Source organism: Cetorhinus maximus, chromosome 10 (assembly GCF_964194155.1).
Source record: "Cetorhinus maximus chromosome 10, sCetMax3.hap1.1, whole genome shotgun sequence".
NCBI classification, from domain to species: Eukaryota; Metazoa; Chordata; class Chondrichthyes; order Lamniformes; family Cetorhinidae; genus Cetorhinus; species Cetorhinus maximus.
Genome location: NC_135888.1, coordinates 7,761,606 through 7,780,380, shown reverse-complemented (window position 1 = coordinate 7,780,380; position 18,775 = coordinate 7,761,606). Strand labels below are relative to the sequence as shown.

Below are 18,775 nucleotides of genomic sequence, written 5' to 3'. Positions count from 1 at the left end.
AATCAGATAGGTAACAAAGCTTATTTCGCCTAGTCAATTTTACTTAACATCTGCGTACAATTCAGGAAATTATACCATAAATTCAGAACAATTTTATATTTATCATTCATTACGTTCAGTCTTGCAGTATGTGTCATTGTCAACCTCAAAATCACAGAATTGTTACGGTGCAGAAGGAGGCCATTCAGCCCATTGTGTCTGCACCGGGTCTCTGAGCATTTTAACTTTGTGCCAATCTCCTGCCTTTTCCCAGTAACCCTGCACTATTTATCCATTTTCCAGTGGTCTTTGCTAATAACGTCAACAACAACAACTGGATGGGTGCAAAACGTAGACTTTTTCGCAGCCTTAAATATCTCAGTTTTTACATGGCCACAAGTTAACTTGCGTTGTAAAGATAACAAGTCAACCTCAATAAAACCACTTCATCTGTTCTAAACAAGTGACCACAACACAGAGAAAGACAACCTAATCCATCAGCTAACTTGAATGAACAAGCAAGCTTGGTAAAGCAATAAAAGTGAGCACTGACAGAAGTTAAAATTTTATATTAAATATTGACATAAATTATTTACCAAATTCATACTTAAAAGACATGAATGGTTTATTGAGCAAGAGCCAGCATGACAAGAGGTCAGCATCTAATGCGTGAAAGTAGGCTTTGGCAGAGATGTGTGATTTCAACCATGCAGATCACCTTGATAAGACAATGGCATAAAAGCAGATTGCTGTGAGAACAAACAAAGCATTCTTCTCCGTGTAAATTCACAGATTCAAATGCGAGAGTAACCCAAATAAATCTCCCAAGTAAGAGAAATGTAAAATTGGCTGCTTAATAAGACTCAGCTAGATCGGAAAGTATAGTCCAAATACAAATAGGCTGTATATCAGACAGTGTCAACATGGTAGTTTTAGTGCCTTTTCTAAAACTTTATACCAAAAAACATCTGTCAAAAAAATCAAGTTCTATATAAGCTTCTATAGCTATGTAGCTTCGTACAAAAGATGTTTCAATACCAGATATTTGTAGACACGAATTTAAATTACAGCAAGCTTCTAATATTCAAATACTCTTTACCAAATGCCAATTTATTCCAGAGTTTCTTCTTAGTGCCCTAATACAAAAATGCCTAGTTATAAGAAACACCTGAGTATGATCTGACTGCTATTTTATAGGAGCAGGGTCCCATCATATTTGGAAATATTCATTCTAGCAATCTAATACTGAACTTGGAGATCTAAGATATTTTTTCACATCAGGGTTGACTATATCAAGGAAATGAAAGATTATATTACAATGAACAGTGTTTTTCATTACCAGTGTTATTGAACTATCTATTGGCTCATCAGAATAATCAATTTAATCTGTAATGACATAAATCCTCAAATCATTATTTTAATGTTACAGGTTCTGTTTTCCTTTTTCATTAATTTGTAAAGTCAATCAAAATTTCTAGGAAATTAAAGTTAAACCAACCTATACAAAAGACTCAACTTCACAAATTCCCTGGAAAAATATATTATAAGTTCAATCTAGAAGACAGGTTCATTTATTCACATTATGTAGCAATTAGAACATAAGCAGTATCCGCCTTGTCAAGAACTAGCATACACACCACAGAAAGAATTATCCCTTAACATTACCAAATTTGTATTGAACACCAGATCTTACTTTATTTGTAAACTGAAATGTAGGATGAAGACACAAATCCATGGAATCATGTTGAAGCTTACTTGTTTACTGTATACATGAAACTAGTAAAAAGTCAAAAATAACATGGGAGAACAAGGTTTTGAGACAACGGTGATCATTTTCTCCTCTCTTAAGGCACAGAGCATTCAACTACAAGCCAAACCAGCCAAGCAGCCCTTTTACTCCCCCTGCGGACACCTCCTGCAGCCTGGAGTTCATTAAGTTTTATGATCTTCCTCAAGTCTGTTCCGCTTATAAGCCTCACAATGGCTACAAATCTGATGAACTATCAAGTACACCATTAGACAGTTTCAGCAAATGAATGTCATTTACTATTTTTTCAGTCAAGTTGGAAGCCTATCATAAGAGTTTGTTTGACAGCTGTCCATATTTTTTTTCAGTTATCCAGTAGCTTTACCTTTAATAGACAAGCTACAAAGATGATAGACGAATAAAATAGCTCACATCATTTCACATTGGAAAGGACTGGTTTGTTTTACAGCTAAGAACATAAAAGATATGGAACAAAAGTACAAAAAGAACAAAAGTTAACTTTAAACCTGGTTAATATTAAAGAAACTTTTAACGATTGTGGACTAAAAAGAAGAAACCTGGCTTTCAGATTAAAAGAAACCAAATAAAATACATAACTATGCTTTTATATTCTATATAAGGAATGAAGATGAAAAACTAAAATGCTGTAAATTTACATTTGGTCTAAATGGTCTTAATATACTCACAATAAAAAAAGCACCAAAAATGCATCACCGAAAAAACCATAACACATGCAACCTTCACAATGTTTTCGTTTTAAAGAAAACATGAAGTAAGGAATATGCCAAACTATTACTCACATTTCTACTTTCCTAAAGAACATTTCAACAGATTATATTATGACCATCAGAAGCACAATGTTGCATGAATTCTACAATCGAATTTCAAAGGCACGAATCTCTGTTTTGGTGGTGTTGACACTGATGGAGCCCAACATACCCATAAACAGCTTCAGCAAAATACAAGTTCATTGTTATCAAGGCCAATACAGGGTACTGTACAAGAATGGTAATGAGGGATAACCTGATGTGATGGGGTATGGAGATACCAAAAGAAACTCTACAATAATCAAACCTGTCAATTAAACAGATGTTTGTGTCTGCGCAAGAAAGAAATTTCCCTGTCATGGAAGCAGCGGGAAAGACTCATCAAATTGCACCCTGCTGACATTTTGTATAAATCTAAACTTTTCCTGCATTCCAAAAACAAATCTTGTAACGTCCACTACAGGAGAAAGCCAATAAAGTGTTTTGCGAACTTGTGTATAACAACACTCTTCATTTAAAACAACCCTAGCTTTAAATACTGCATATTCTAATACATTCAAAATACTATTTGCTGCAACTAAAAGCCAGTCTGCAATACATCCTTGAGGTATTAAACCATTTAATTTTGATGCAACAGACCTAGGTTTCCATAGTTTTTATCAGTTGTTTAAGCTGGTAATTGATAAAAATTTGATCCATGAAGAATGAAAAATACCTTCAAAAGGAGTGGGGGATTAATGTCTTTATGAAAAAGCCTGCTACCTTGTGGTAAAGTGAAGGAATGCATACAATCTGCTTGACTTTTCAGTGTAGTTATAATAGATATCCTCCTCATGGAATAGGCTTTCTACATGCACAAAATGCCTTAATAAAATCTACAAAGATATAGGTTAGTCCAATCCGGTCCCACAAACACAAAGTCTCGTGTTTCAAAATCAATCAATGAATTTATAACCCGAACAATGAGTGAGAGTGGATATTTACAAGGCAAACAAAGCTGATGGTGCAGCTGTGAAATCCACCCAGAAATATTGGTTCATAATTAAACTATCTAGAGGAAAACAATGCTGCATTAATTAGGCAAAAAAGTAATGAACCGCTACATGGAGCCACCAAGCAAGTACTAGCTTTTCTGATGCTATTGGATACTGTTAACTTAATCCCATGCCAAACACTGAGTAATATTCTGCAAAAAACAAATGCGTTGCATTGTATATCACGGTGATATACACTTCCATAACAATATATGGATTTGTGCACACGTAACATTCTAGCCATATACACACACCATAAAAGTGTAATCATTTGCCTCGTTAACAAGTCAACGGCAAAGTTAAAGAAAAGGAAAATATACTCACTCCAATGGCTAAACAGTTAGTTTACAAAACCTTTACAAGACTATTTTTATCTGCCCGATGAACTGAAAAATTTCTTGTAACAACGCCTTCTGCAATATTTGCACCCGAGTTTTATTTAATATTTTAAGGATTACAAACATTCAGAACAGATTTATCTGTTTTATGTAATACATTTATTTAAGCAATTTATTAAATGATTTCTGCTTTAGTTAGAACTTAAATAAGTTTTTTCAGCAGGACTAGGTCTGGCAATTTCGCTTTCCGACCAACTTTCTTCCTGTGCTACTGGAAAAGTGATTCCACGTTTTTTGTAGCTGTGCTTTCTTTATGAAGACAACCTCAAGCAAGCCTCCAGAGTAAAATCGGTTTTTACAATCCTGTTTAAATCGCGTCAGAAATGTCATCACTCGGGAAAGAATACCTACCACACGTGTGGAAATATTTGTCATCGACTCAGAGTTGCTATCACCCAAATCCTTGTCAAACACTGAACCTCCAACAATAAAGCATCGCTACAACACCAACTTTCTTTTCGAGAATGTAATGCCAGTCGTTCCCTTCAGAATTGCTGTAATGTGGTTTTTGATGGAAAATAGGTAGATTTAGTCGGACAGTTTATTCGTCTAACCCTTATCGGTTCGACCGTATTTCCAATTTCACGCAGTGAATACTGTACCTGTGTCTATCTACTATTCTGATCATTTACAAAGATCTGAATCACAACGTTTCTACATTTACCTAGTGCTATGTACGGTATCAATTTAAATGAAGGCCAGTGGAAGAAAAATATTGCAGAAAACTTGATCATAATACAACCAGTCGGAATTTCCGCAATGATCTGCCTTCTTACTATATAAAACACCGTAAGAAACGTGTTCATTAAAGAGAGACACAAACTTTGAAAACTCTTTTTCCGCCTACACTGCTCTGTTCTTCTACTTTACGTTATTCTTTGTTGCGCGAGCTAAACCTTCCGGTTAAAGCCTTAAACAACGCCTCGACAATAACCTGTTTCAAGCAGCGAAAATGTCATAGGAACGGGTCACTCAAAAAAAAGAAATAAAGGTTCACGAATCCTAATGAAAGCATCTAGGTGCAATTGCCGCTTCTCTAACATCTTATGCAGCCCCCGTTCCATCATCACTTTGCACGATGATCTCAGATTAAACGGGGTACTAAGGCGCATCATAAATACAAACTTTCAACATTAAAAACTGATCCCAGAGTTGTAGAATATTTAACGCTTTCAAAGTTAAGACGCGAAGATGCAGGGCATTTCATTGTAGCTGATGTGCACGGTAAGAAACTAAAAGCTGTGGGTTTAAATATGATCTTCACTATACGCGAGTTGAGATACTGTTTATATCCCGTTGAAAATCTATTGTAAGGTAATCTTCTCGCCTGTACACAAACGCAAGGAAAATTAGCTGCTGTCAGGGTGAAAGCAGCAGAGCCCAGTCTACCCATTGTGCAATCCAGATATATTTTCTTATAATTAACGTACACGGCAGCATAACACACTGCTCTGTAAATGATTGCTTCTATGAATTTTGTTCGCATTTTACAATATTGCATTCCCCCAAAACACTGAACTCTGAGTAAGACTATCACCAGTATCTCCTGCCGAATGCAATCGCTTCAAATTACTGCAAAAAAACCCAAAACACAGCACATTCGCTTTCAACGTGACAACTGCCACTCTGCCCCAGATATCGATACGATTGTCATTTTTCTCTAGTGAAAAGTCCAACCGTAGTTTTAGTTTGCAATGCAAAATCTTACACACGCTGCTACTTTTTCTACTCCGCATAACAGCAAAGTGCGCCAAAGGCGGCTCTATTATAGATGCCAAAGGCGATTATGTTATGGATGATATACGAGCATTTTAATGTACATTTCATTTAGCATCACGGTTATGAATTGTTAAATTTAGTGAAGCATTATTACAGTGAACAAAATGAAATAGGAGAGAAATAGAAATCAAGATGGCGGTGCACATGTCGCTGGAGTTCAGCTAGCAGAAGTATAACAGTGTAAGCGATTTGTGTGTTAAAATTAATCGGAGCTGTACCTGTTTTCTCCTTTATTTCGCACAGGACGCTAAACAAGGCCGGCTTCATTCTGTGGCAATTTAACGCGTGTTTCCTGAAATATAAAAATAATAAGTAATTAACAAGATTTATAGCACTCAAAGTCAAAAATATGGCGGCGAATTTGAGCGCTAAAGACATCAAAATCAGACATAGGCAAAAACAAACAACCAAAAAAAAAAGAAAAAGAAATTTTTTTAAAAAAAGGTGGGTGTGGGGGGGGGGGGGGGGGGAGAAAAAATGTTTTGTTTTTTTTTCGCGGGCAACCAACTTTGCTTGTGCTTCGTCCAGACTCTGGTCAGTGATGGTCATGATCTGATGAAGGATATCCCCGATGTCTTGCTTTCTTCCGTCGCCGTCTGCACCTTCATGTCCTTGCACATGTGGAGGCAGACCCATGCCCCCCTGTACCGAGTGTCCAGCCAAGCTTACACCGGGATGAGTCTGCATCATCCTGGATTGATCGTCCATACTCTGCCGCAGCAGCCACACAGAAGAAGAAATAAAACTAGCCCAGGTACCCCCCCCTCCCCACCCCACCAACCCCACACACAACCCCCCCCCCACCCACCCACCCCCCCCCAACTGGAGCCGGAGAAAACAAGGGACAGTTGCTTTGGGGTGCTTTCAATTCCTTTTTCAAACTTGTCTATAATTCCCAACAAACCCCCCCCCCTCCCCTCTCCCACCCCCCTCCCCAACAACCCAACCCAACCAACCCCCCCCTTCTCTCCCTCTCTCTCTCTCTCTATTCACAGCAAAAAAAAATATTACAAAAACAAAAAGATATTTTTTTTTTCTTGCTATAACAAGAGCCGCAACGTTGCGTGTGGGTGAGCGAAAAATAATTTTTTTTTAAAAAAGAAGCAAAATCACCTAGAGAGAGAGAGAAAAAAAAATCTATAGAAACAAGATCAAGTAAAAAAAGTAGCTGCCTCTTCAAAAGACAGAAGGGAAATAATAATAATAAAAAAAAAAGAAAAGGAAAAAAAAAGAGATCATAAAAATTATTTGCACTGCCCCAGCAGTGAAAAAGCCAGATCAATTTACGAGCCAACTCTTTATGTTTTGATGGCCGCTTTGGTGAGGGATTGACAGACTGCCAATGCCACTCACTCACTCACTCACTGCAGACGTGTCAGAGTTTAAGGGAAGGGGGGAAAAAAAAAAGGAGAGAAAAAAAAAATATATATATATATATAAAAAATGCAAACTCCGCCCTCAACAGGGCGGCCCGTGACTGGGATCCCAGTTTCCACACACACATATACATACACCACACACACACACGCCGCCGAAGCCCGGCTCACTCACTCACTCACTCACTGAGCTGCCCTGAACCTCTTCAGTTAACGGTTACCATCCCTGTCAAACACACCCCCCCCCCTCACACAAATTCCTCTCACACACTTTCCCTGTGTTGTTTTTTTTTATCCCTAACCCCCCCCCCACCACCACCACCACCCCCCCCCTCCCTCCCTCCCTCCCTCCTCTCTCCTCTATTTATTCTTTAAAAGCGAAATGATTCGCTTCTCTCGCTTTTTAATCCATGCCTCCGTGTCGCTCTAACTTGATGGCGGAAATGTTTTCTTCACAAGCACTGACGTCTCACATCCCCCCCCCTCTCCTCTCTCCCGCTCCCTCTTCTCTCTTTCCCCCCCCTCCCTCCCTCCCTCCCTCCCTCCCCTCCCTCCCGTCAATCAAAATCAAAGCCCCGCCCCTTCACCTCCTCCTCCCTCCTCCTCCTCCTCCTCCTCCTTCAGGCAAGACCGACAGCTCCGTCGCCCAATGGCGAATGGTGGGCCCCCCCCCCTCTCTCTCTCACGGAGAAGGCGGGGCCACCACCCAATGGTGGAGTGGAGTGAGGGGGAAACGTGTGTCAGGGAGGGAGGTGGGGGGGGGGGGGGGCGGCACGCGGCATCAAGTTCCGTTTGTTGGGCTGTGAGGGGAGGGAAGGGGGGGCGGGGTTTGTGTTTTAACGGTCGGCAACTTGCGATTGGCCCGTTTCGAAAGGGAGCGAGCTTCGGAATGCTGACGTCACCCGCATGCGGCGCGGCCCCGCTGGTTGCCATGGCAGCAGACGACTTTATTGGGAGCGCTCTCTATTGTTGCTTGGTGGCCATCTCAGGCGCTGCGGGCATCAGCAGCTGAGCAACAACTCAATGGCCACACATACATACATATAGATAGATAGATAGATATATATATATATTTTAAAAGAAAAGACTCGGAAGTTATTGAAACCTTCAAATTAACAAGCGGAACAGAGAACGGGGATTTACCCGAATTGTAAAACAAGTGATAGCCTCTCGCATTATTGGCGGAGCGACACTTACTTTGGGAGAGAGAGAGCAGCGGAACATTGCAAATAAACTAGTTATTTGCAAAAAAAAAACGCTGCCACCCAAATAAGATGCTGAATATCGGAATTGATCTGATAGTTTACACGCCGTGGTTTCATGTGTGTATATATATATATATATGGTGGGCAAAGTGTGTGTGTGTGGGGTTTTTTTTGCATTCAGCGGGCGCCCAGTTCGTTCATTTCCTCGGAACAGCAGCAGCAGCGAGAGAGAGGGGGGGGACAAGCGGGGTGGGTCCCCCCACACACACACTGAGATGGGTGGGGGCTTGGAACCGGACCAACTTCTATCTGTCTTTAGAAACCTGGTCTTTTATTAATGGCATTTCAATGCAGCATTATATATATAGAGAGAGAGGGAGATAACACCACTTTTTAAGCAAGTTGTAGGAGAATTTAAGATGTTATCAATATGCATCGGTTAAACGCAGCATTTGTTGTTTGGAATTTGTTTTCATTGATCCCAGTTATTATTTATTTTTTTTTTAAAAGTGCGCAATTTATCACCATTGCCTTTTACAATCACCGCATCCACTCATTTCATTCCTAAATCGCCGATCCACCAGTATTTTACAATCTCTACTCTTCATTACTTACCTTAAACTCGGTTTAAATGTTTCCCCCACCACCCTCCCCCCCAAAAAAAAATCAACCCGCCCTTTTCTAAAGTCACATTCGATATTTGAATTAAAAGAAGCCACCCTACATTTTCCGTAAAATCCTCCCCAGCCCCTAACAATAACACGGCTGATGAGGTTCCTTCAAACGAAAATGCCAGCTGTAGATATATAAGTCTTCGATTTCTGGAGTGCAACACACAGACTCTTTATTTCGGCTTTGCGAGGAACAATATTATAATTAAGGGATGAATCATATTTGAAAATCGTTTGAAACTCACTAGTACCTTATCCGATAATAATTACGATCTTCGATATTGGGAGAATTAGGTTGGAAAAGATCGCCTTCCCAGTCTAATTGGCGAACTTTACGATCCAGCTTCACTGCAGTTGATCATTTGTTGGTAATTCATATTTCTATCTAAATTGCCACGCATAAAATACCAGATAACACGGTTTATGGATTATCGCTTATTTTTGATCAGTGTCTAAATAATTGGCGGTACTGAGGCGTCAGTTGCTATCCCTTCATTGCCTCTCAGGCAAGTTTGATGCACCAGCTGCTGATGCACTTTACCTACACAAGTGTTAGGTCGGGAGGAAGCAGCCACGGATTTTGCTAGCCCCCAAGTTTGTGGACTTATCTTAAAAACAAATACAATGTGTTTTGCAATTACTTATGGCAACTGTTGACTGAAATAAACCATTGTGCAAATGAGGTTGCCTTTCAGTGAGACTGAAGCAAGGTTGTTCGCTCGTTTGTTGTATTCAACACTAAACTCAGTGGACAGGTACTACAACTGTAGCAGCATGTTCCAGATGGTGCGCCAAACAGCAGAAGGATACCACTCCCTATTCACCTTAATTTATTTTCCTCTTATTTCCCTCTTTTGTATTCTTTCCTTCATAGCTACCTTCAGCGCTTCTCCCTTCAACTGGGAGAGGCAGATGCGCGAGGCTATCAACTTCTCCCTGATTTTCAATGGATCATCCAGCAGGAGGCAATTATCCTGAAGCAAAATGGATAGACGGTGGTGTCGATTTTTACTCATCGTGAAAACACATATGAAAAGTAGAAAAAGAAACAAGGCTCATAATAACAGTAGGATGGCGTGTAGGCTATTTCAGCTATAGCGTCTAACCATTAGACAGTGGTGTGTGCCAGTATGACTGATCTTGGAAATAAATCGATTGAATTGGTGCATATGAACGAGAAGCAAAAAGGTTTCGTATTAGGATTCCATTGGACAGAAAATTTATCTAAGTCTGAATAATGCATAAACCACTGTTGTTTGTGCCATATGTCATTGATTTCACTTATTGGGTAAGTATATTTGCAGAAGTACCCTAACGTCGTCGCTGTTTATGTCGTGGTTTTTGGATTTTTTTTAGTTTAAAAGCAACAAATTAATGAAGTTGAGTGTTAGAATTTATATTAGATCAGGATCACTTGCAGCATAAGGTTGGATGCACATGTGGGATTTTTCTTCAAGCAAAGTGGAAAAAAAGTGAGAGTAAAAAACATACACAATAGGTATCATCCAACAAAATCCTCAATAGTGTTGGCTTTGCCAATATGAAGTTACAGATTTCTTTAGTCATTCTAGTACAGTATATCAAGTATAAAGGTTCCTGTACCTCAAAATGAAGGTGAGCCCTTATGGTGATGGCTCAATAGTACAGTATTTTGCAGGCAAGATGATTCTGCACAGGAAAATCGAAGATCGAATGATCCTTGCATCATTCATAAAATCCTGGATGTTTACATCCTTCCTACCCATTTTCTTAATTAGAGAATGCTGCATGATGCTACTTAACCGGAAGAGAGGCAACAAATCAAATAAGGAACATGGGCTTCTTGATACACAATCAATAAATGGACTATTGGGCCATACAAACCAAGAATGTCTTGTTGAACCTGAGATATTCTTAATCTGTAGTAAGCCAGTTCATCATAGCTGGAATGAACATAGGGATGTTGCAACTGACCTCACATGCCAGTTCTTAGAGAAAAGGAAAACAGGCAAAATGTCAATTCCTGATTACCATCCAGTGACCCCTTCATGTATGGATATCAAGCGATGGCAGAATTGGAATCTACCCTGATGCCCCATAGGGCACAACACAATGAAACACTGGCCATTTGGGTACTCTCTGGCGGGTTGCTGGAACTATCCGTTCCTAATTAGCCATAGTCTTCCCCAGGCATTTTGGCCATTAATTTCTGTTAGAAAGAGAGAGAGAGGGAGAGAGAGAAATGGTTAGAGTTTGAGGGGCACCAATGTGGATCAAGTATAGCTGACCAGGAATATCTCCCACTCTTACCCCTGCCATGTGCATGTTGGAAAGATTAGCAGGATGATTATCAATCGGTTTGGCCACACCATGAATACTCCTGCTACAGCCAGAAAATCCTGTGACTTGAACCCAGAGCTTCTGGTTCAGAGGCAGGGGCACCACCCACTACATCACAAGACGTGCTGTAAATGTACTTTAACATGAATTACTATTTTCAGGATCACCTTCAACATTGAAATTCAATCATTAGACTGGGTAGTCCTATTCGGGTTTAAGATTTTTTTAGTAACTAATCAGAATAGAATTAACCAATAACTGGCTATAGGCTATATAACTGTTACTATAATTTTTTCAATACCTTTATGTTGTAATGTAGTAAATAGTATAGACATATTTTTAATCTCCATAAAAATGTTCATCCTAATCCTCATTACGTGGCTTTCTCTCATCAGTTTTGATTGGCTTACTCCAGTTGCTTCTCCATTACATTGTATCTGATATTTATTTATTTCTTGTTACTGGGGTCTTAATTTTCAACTCATCAAGTTTATTGCTCATTTTTAGTTTCAGTTTCTGTTTCTAATTTTAATTTTAGTTTTAATTAATTTTCTAGCTTTACTTCTGTATCATAAACGGATGTATCTCATGATAATGTCCACAGCTAATGCACCATAATGCCAGTGGAATATAGTGGGCATACAGTACTTCTGTATCATCTGTTAATCATCCCAGTAAAGTGGAGTAACTACATTGCAAAAATCTACAATGCCACTGCACAAATAGCATGCTGATGTGCTCTCAACTGTCATGCTTGGGTCTGAAAAAAGTTATAGTTTAGAAACTATAGCTGCACAATGTTTGCAATATTAATCCATTATTTTAACAGATGTATTAACCAATAATTTTAAATTAACAACCCCCTCCATAAAGTAGCAGACAGAGAATGTCACATGAAAATGTTAAGTATTTGTATACTAATGTTACATCAGGACTTGTTTTAGCTTACAAAATAGCTGAACAAAAAAATATGTTCATGACGAGTCAACATTACTTTTCTCACTACCGCTGGGATTTATTTTTCATTCATCAACACGACAAATGTTAACTGCAAAATGATTGAAAATCCGTTCCTGACTACTGACACAAAACAGGGTCACAACTTCCAGATGCAACACCATGAGTATAAACAGTAAGAGTAGAGAATATACTTTATATCTCTTATTTTTTCTTTCAATTTTTGATCCCATCAGTTCCATCTCTCCCAAAATATGTGTACAGATGGCCTTTCTTTTAGACTCTGCTAATTCTGATTTGTTTTAAGGTTCTTGGAAGTGGTTCAGCAGCCCAACGTGGCAACGGGAGTGCACTGCTTTGGTTGCCAATTCTGCTCAACAGCTAGATCAGGTGATGTCACAGGCAATGGATTTTTATGAGTCCTAGCACTCCATAGAACAGCACCAACACTGCACCACCATGTTGTTGAGGTTCTCGACATTGTTAGTAACAAGGGCCAACTGTAAAGCTATGTACCAATACAGTGTAGATTATTAAACTATAAGCTGTGCTTTGTGTCATTAAAGGTAGTAGGACAGCAACTCTGTAAATCACAAAAGCAATGGAAATGTGAACACTGATGTTTACACAATAAAAATCTAGGAAAAGATACATCTGTGTTTATTTTGTTTATCAGTACTTTTGAACATTGCTAACATTAGATAGGCTATTGTTTCCATTATGTTCAGCAAAAAACTGCTATATTTTTGTCTCAATAAAGATATTTAGCAAAACTCGATACATATTTGTGTTCTTACCCAAGCTGCAGGTAAGGAACACAGTGTGTTTCTTCAATAGTATCCTCATAAAACATTCATTAGAGGGCCCTCATTAGCCCTTCATATGTACAAGTGAGAAGAGTTCCTATCCCTGGGTGATGCTCACAACCTAATGATTGATATAGCCCAAACGACTGATGACAACAACTAGATATACCGTGCACTGGGACTTCGGAATACAGCCAATCTGGTTGAACAAAAACATGCTATCACATTGACACAAACAGCAATCTAAAAACAGATATTTTGTTAAGAAGTTATCTTAGTTAAGCTGCTTTGTGGGACTATTGTTACTAACTAAAATTACATCCATGGAAATTCTCCTTTAATGTATTTTCTATAGAGAAACCTTGATGAAGGACCAATACTCTGTAGAATACCTTCAAAGTTGAAAAGAATAGATGAAAGATCAAGAAGTGGTGCTTAGGAGACACCAAGTTTTGGTTTTAAAAAGTTTGTAGCTTTTTACCATTCTTAACATTGTAAACTATTACAAAATGTTATATCTAGAAACAATAATATTTCCTCCAACCTGCCATTCTTAAAATTGCTAGAATGACAATGCAGCGGTCAGGTTGCTTTTAGAGTACCAATGTGGTAGAACAATGTCATTCCCTCATTCTTCACCTTGGTCATATAGCCTGGGATAATTCCACTGCAAAGACGAGTCATGGCAATCACCATCCTTCACTGCTTATGATCAGGTTTAATAACTAAGCTACCTGGTCATCCTATTGGCTTAAGAATTGGGCATGAGGAAGTGGAGGGGAAAAAATGCATTATAAAAATGAATGATAAAAATAATATTTCATACACGTATTGCTCACAAAACATAAATATTAGTTTATGTTTCATCCAGAATTTATATAATTTAAAAATTATATTTTAGTCCTATTCTTAAATGAAAACTTAAGTTAGCTACTTTCACTGTTATCCCTCATAGAACAATACATTTCTATTAATTCAAAGCTAACATTACAGCAACATATTTGTATAGTATATTTTACATTTCCAGCATCCTTACACCTGATAAGGTCTCCTGAGTTTAACATTACTCTAGGCTCACTGCTCCATAATTTGCCACAGCGTTTATAAACAACTTGAAGTGTGCAGCTCTAGTTTTCTCACTATGCTGATAACCAGATGTCATAATTGTTATGGACAGGGGAGAAAGACAAACCTGAGCTCCTTTATTTTCTCAACATCTGTCCGTAAGCATTGGTGTTTTGATTTTTGAAATAGGCTGTAGTGTGTTTCCCAAAACCCTCGGTTTGTGAAGTCAATTTTTAAAGTGACTCGCAGCAAACTCTCTTTAGAGTTAAATCAGAAGCATTGCTTATTCATACATTCAAACCTGGGGAATGGTCGCAACTTCATACACACACACACACACGCACACAATAAGAAGTAGGAAAGAGGAGTTTTTACAACTATGAATCACTCAAAAGAAAAAGAACCACAGGTATGGATATCAGATGATGTGATTTTTAGAGTCCAGAAATGCAGAGTCCAGTGAGCGTTCCTTCACAGAGGAGTTACAACTCAGGCGGGTTTAGATAGCAGAAGCAGGAGCTGCAGAATTCCTTTAAAAGTTGATGGTGATGCAGCGAGACTTGGCCTGTTCAACAGGTAGTGGCAGGAATCTTCTAAAGAAACAAGCTTGAAGGAGACTTAGACTTGGTGCAGGCTGTGGTCAGCCTGGAGTTCTGCTGTGGCGTTTGCAGGCTGGAGGTTAAACAGCAGACTAAGTTGTGAGTCTAAAAATGCAATATTAAAACTTTCCAAAGGCCAGAAGCTTAGGTCATGTGATGTTGCCCATTAATTAGTCAGATTAAGGCTAACAAATAATTTCTATGCCTCTCATTAAAACCTATTGTTCACCTTAGGAGATAAATGGTGGCTATTAGCACCTCTGCAGGTGTAACAAGTTTCGATGGCTCTCCCTTGGTTATAGGAACAAGCTGGGGAGGCAGATCATCTGCTGGTCCCTGGTTTCATTGATTGCAACGTGTCTTCACAATGAGAAGTATGGGATTCCACAAGGATGAAGGTTGAGCTTTTGTAACTGAAATTTCCAGAAACTGTAGTCAACTTGTGAATCATGTGACCTATAGCAGCCATCTTTTGGCTCAGCAAAGTCCACTTTTTAAATAAGCAAAAACATAGTGTTTGACTTAAACAGTGTATGATCTCTTTCATGTCTTAGGGATATTACATAATGTAATAATCATCCAGGCAGACTGAATGTGGTTGTTAGTTACACTTTTTAAACTCTTCATGGAGATGTGAGTATTAGATTTGACAAACTATTCATTACTTTGAGCTACATGTTACATGCAATTTATTTCATGTTCACATTTTGGATAGACTTAATTAAAACACAATGGGGTTAATTTTCACTTCTATTGCAAAAGTGGAAAACAGACAGCAACAGATCAGCCTTTTTAGACATGACCCACTCTTCATTTCCAGTAAGTGAAATGTCATCTCAATGTGCTTGGTCTGATTTTTTTAAACCATAACTTTCCTAAAAATCCTAACACAGGTGATTTTTCAGGGACAAAATGTGTAATTTAAAAATTATTACAAATATCTTCATTCCCCATCCTCATCTTTTCCAAATTATTTGCTTCTTTTTCAAGTCTCATGTAATTGGACAAATCTTTACCAATGCTGTTTTTAAGCTGGCTACTGGAGTGGGTGAGAGAATCATGTGGAAAACTTGGCTGGAAGCTCAATGATTGAGGAATTTTGGTTGAAGAATTCAAGTTCTAATGTTCTATGGTGCAGTTCATGGTTTCTGAATATGCATTTTTGTTTTAGTTCTTACTTTATTATATTATGTTTACAATGTCCTCTTCATTCCCCCAAGTTCCCGAGTCATTGCATCAACAAGCATGCCCATATTTACTGGAAGGAAGCAACAACTTGTTCGTAGGCCATTGCTCTGTCTGTTCTATGGCTGTTCTCATATAAATGCGCAAGAGTAGCTGAAGTTGACTGGTAGATATCTCTCACTGTCTGTGGAAGAGATCTGACCTCTAGGGAAACACAACAGAATTGTTTTGGTCTTTTGTAATAGTTTCAAAGACATACATTGGATATATAATTGGACCAGTGAAATTACTTAAGGATGAATTTCAGTCAAACTGTAACATTAAAGAATAGAACATTAACATCCCTACAATGACTGAACGGGGTAGTGAGTTTATTATAGTGTTTTGGCTCCTCAATGACTTTAAAACATCTTAACAGTTGTTCTCAAAACTCAAATACAGAATTGTACTCAATAGTTAAAAAGCCACAGCCATAATTTAAAAAAAAAGACATGATAATTATTCCAACCAGAAGACTGGGCTGCAGCAGTACATTATTATTATTGTTACATACTCCTATTTTCTAGCTGAGGTGCTCGAAATGGGTGCAATTATTGTTTATTTCAAAGTTGCATTGCATTGCATTTCTCCTTTTCAATATTACACAAAACTTTTAGCCTTTTAACTTAAGAAATTGGTATATTTATCACAAAACATTCTGATATATTCTTCAAAGTGGTAACCTTAGCTGCTTGATAATTCATTGTAATGTGTGTGTGTTAAACTACATAGAACAATTATAAGTAAAGCAGAGGTAAGTAATATTTTTACTTTGACTTTGTGATCCCCTCACACTTCTGTTTTATGGCAGCACTGCAAGTCAGAATAACTTTGAATGCTCACACTTGCAGAGGAACCAACATTACCCCAATATTATACCATCAGTCAATCCCTAAAGCTTTATGAAATAATTCTTTAAAATAAATAATTATAAGGAATGCATAACTGCTGGGATTTTGTAAGGTCATCCTATGAGTTGTATGCAATTAATATTGCAGATTACAACCTCATTCTTAAGTTCCTAATGGCACCAACTATGAGATGTGATTTATGAATGAAATAACAAGCTGTTGTAATGACTTAGAGAGAACAGTTGAGCTCTTGGTTCAACAATTCCAAACATTTCTTCCACATACCTGGGCGCTGTAGAGGTAGGGAACAAAAATTACCTGAATCAGCTCATGTAGGCTTCTTTGTACAATCTGCAGTGGAGTTCAGCTGATGTAAAAAAAAATGAGGAACATGTTTATATAAGTTTAGGTCCATTTTGTCAGGTGGTGCATTTTCATTGAACTGCTATGCAGTATTATTCTTATAACAGGCAAGAAAATACACCAATAAAATTCACTTACAGTTAAGTTTTTTTAAAGCAAAGGTGAATTTTGGAATAAATTAGATTTTTTGGTGTTGTTGCACCAATTTTTCAACAGTTGGAAGGTGTGACGGCCATTGAGCCAGTTCGACCATTCTATTAGACCATCCCTGATCCATACCGCAATTCCCTATACAGCGCCTGCAATTCTCCAACTCAATCGATAGCTTTGCCAAAGAAAAATCCATCAATCTCTGGTCCAGATTTTCCCTCCGGGTCAGATGCGCAGAGATGGGAGAATTCCCTGCTCTGCGAACCCAACATTTGAAAACAGTCACCCACAGATCAGATTTTCATTCTGGGGTGGGGGGTTGTGGGTGTGTGGTGGCCTGGATGAGAAGTTGGGCCCACTGCCCCTAGAACAAGTGTGGAGGCTGCCAGGTGTGGAGGTGGGCAGGGCGGTAGGCCTGCCCACTCTGCTCCAGCAGTGTACTGAAATAAATTTTTAAAAATTATTTTTTAAAAATCCCTCCAGCCCTTGCCCCCTCACCCTCCACACACTCCCTATGCCACATTCATGCCAACCTATGCCATCTCATACTCTCCCACTCTCCGTGGCCCCTCACACCCACTATGCTAACCCATGTCCCTCTGACCATCCCCCCAGGCCACTCATAACCCCCACATCCCCATGGCTCTTTATAGCCCCTATGCCAACAATGCCAACACATTCCCCCACCCACCACTCTTTGCCCATACCCTTTCCATGCCAACTCACATAGGAGCCTTTGATAGCTCCTTGACAGCTCTTACATTTCCTTGACAGCTGGACAGTTTTTTGACAGCAAGACAGTTCCTTGACAGCTTGACAGTTCCAAAGAGTTTATGTGTAAAAAGTGCATAATCATGTTCACATTTAAGAATCCCAACGGGTGCCTTACCTTTCCCAAAGGGTGCCTTATGTCTCCCAAAGGTGTCCCAGGACCATATCCAATGGGATACCTTATCTCTCCATAGGATTACCCTGGCTATCCAAAAGAATCCACCAAGTTCAGATCTCCTCTTACTTGTTCTAATCTGCACACTTTGGGTTTCACACTCCTGGCCTACCAAAATCTCAACTCTGTGGAGGCAGCTGGGGATTTAAATGGCCAGATGCCTCAGTAAACCAGGCACGCATGGACCTGACTCCACTCCCATCTAGCCTTGAAAATTTCAATTGACCCAAAGTTCACAGGCCTTTAGGGGGAAAGAATTTCAAATTTCCACTACCTTTGTGTAAAAAAAAATGTTTCCTAATTTCAGTCCTAACTGACATAACTCTCAAACTGAGAGTCCTTTCTCTGGATTACCCCACCAGAGAATTAATTCCTCTCAATCTACCTGATTGAATCACTTCAGCATGCTGAGTACCTTGGTTAGATTATCCCTACACATTCTAAAGTCAAGGACATACAAAACAAATTTATGTAGCCTGTCTTCACACATTAACCCTTTAGTCCTAGTATTAATCTGT

The 18,775-nt window shown here is 38.9% G+C and overlaps 1 protein-coding gene across 4 annotated transcripts in view; it reads right to left on the bottom strand.

Moving 5' to 3' along the window:
- Positions 1–6,784, bottom strand: part of LOC144685431 (pre-B-cell leukemia transcription factor 3) — a 222,692-nt gene extending 215,908 nt beyond the window's left edge. For 3 of the 4 annotated variants that reach the window (XR_013577727.1, XM_078549914.1, XM_078549913.1), the window contains exons 1-2: positions 6,234–6,489; positions 5,944–6,017 (exon numbers count right to left, since the gene is read on the bottom strand). Coding sequence is in view for 3 of the 4 variants with exons in the window: in XM_078549914.1 (XP_078406040.1) it covers positions 5,944–6,017; positions 6,234–6,433 (274 nt within the window). In the remaining variant the exon portion in view is untranslated. Of the gene's footprint in view, positions 1–5,943; positions 6,018–6,233 lie in introns of all 4 variants that reach the window. The other variant, XM_078549918.1, reaches the window with a different exon arrangement.
- Between the last annotated feature and the right edge of the window lie 11,991 nt (positions 6,785–18,775).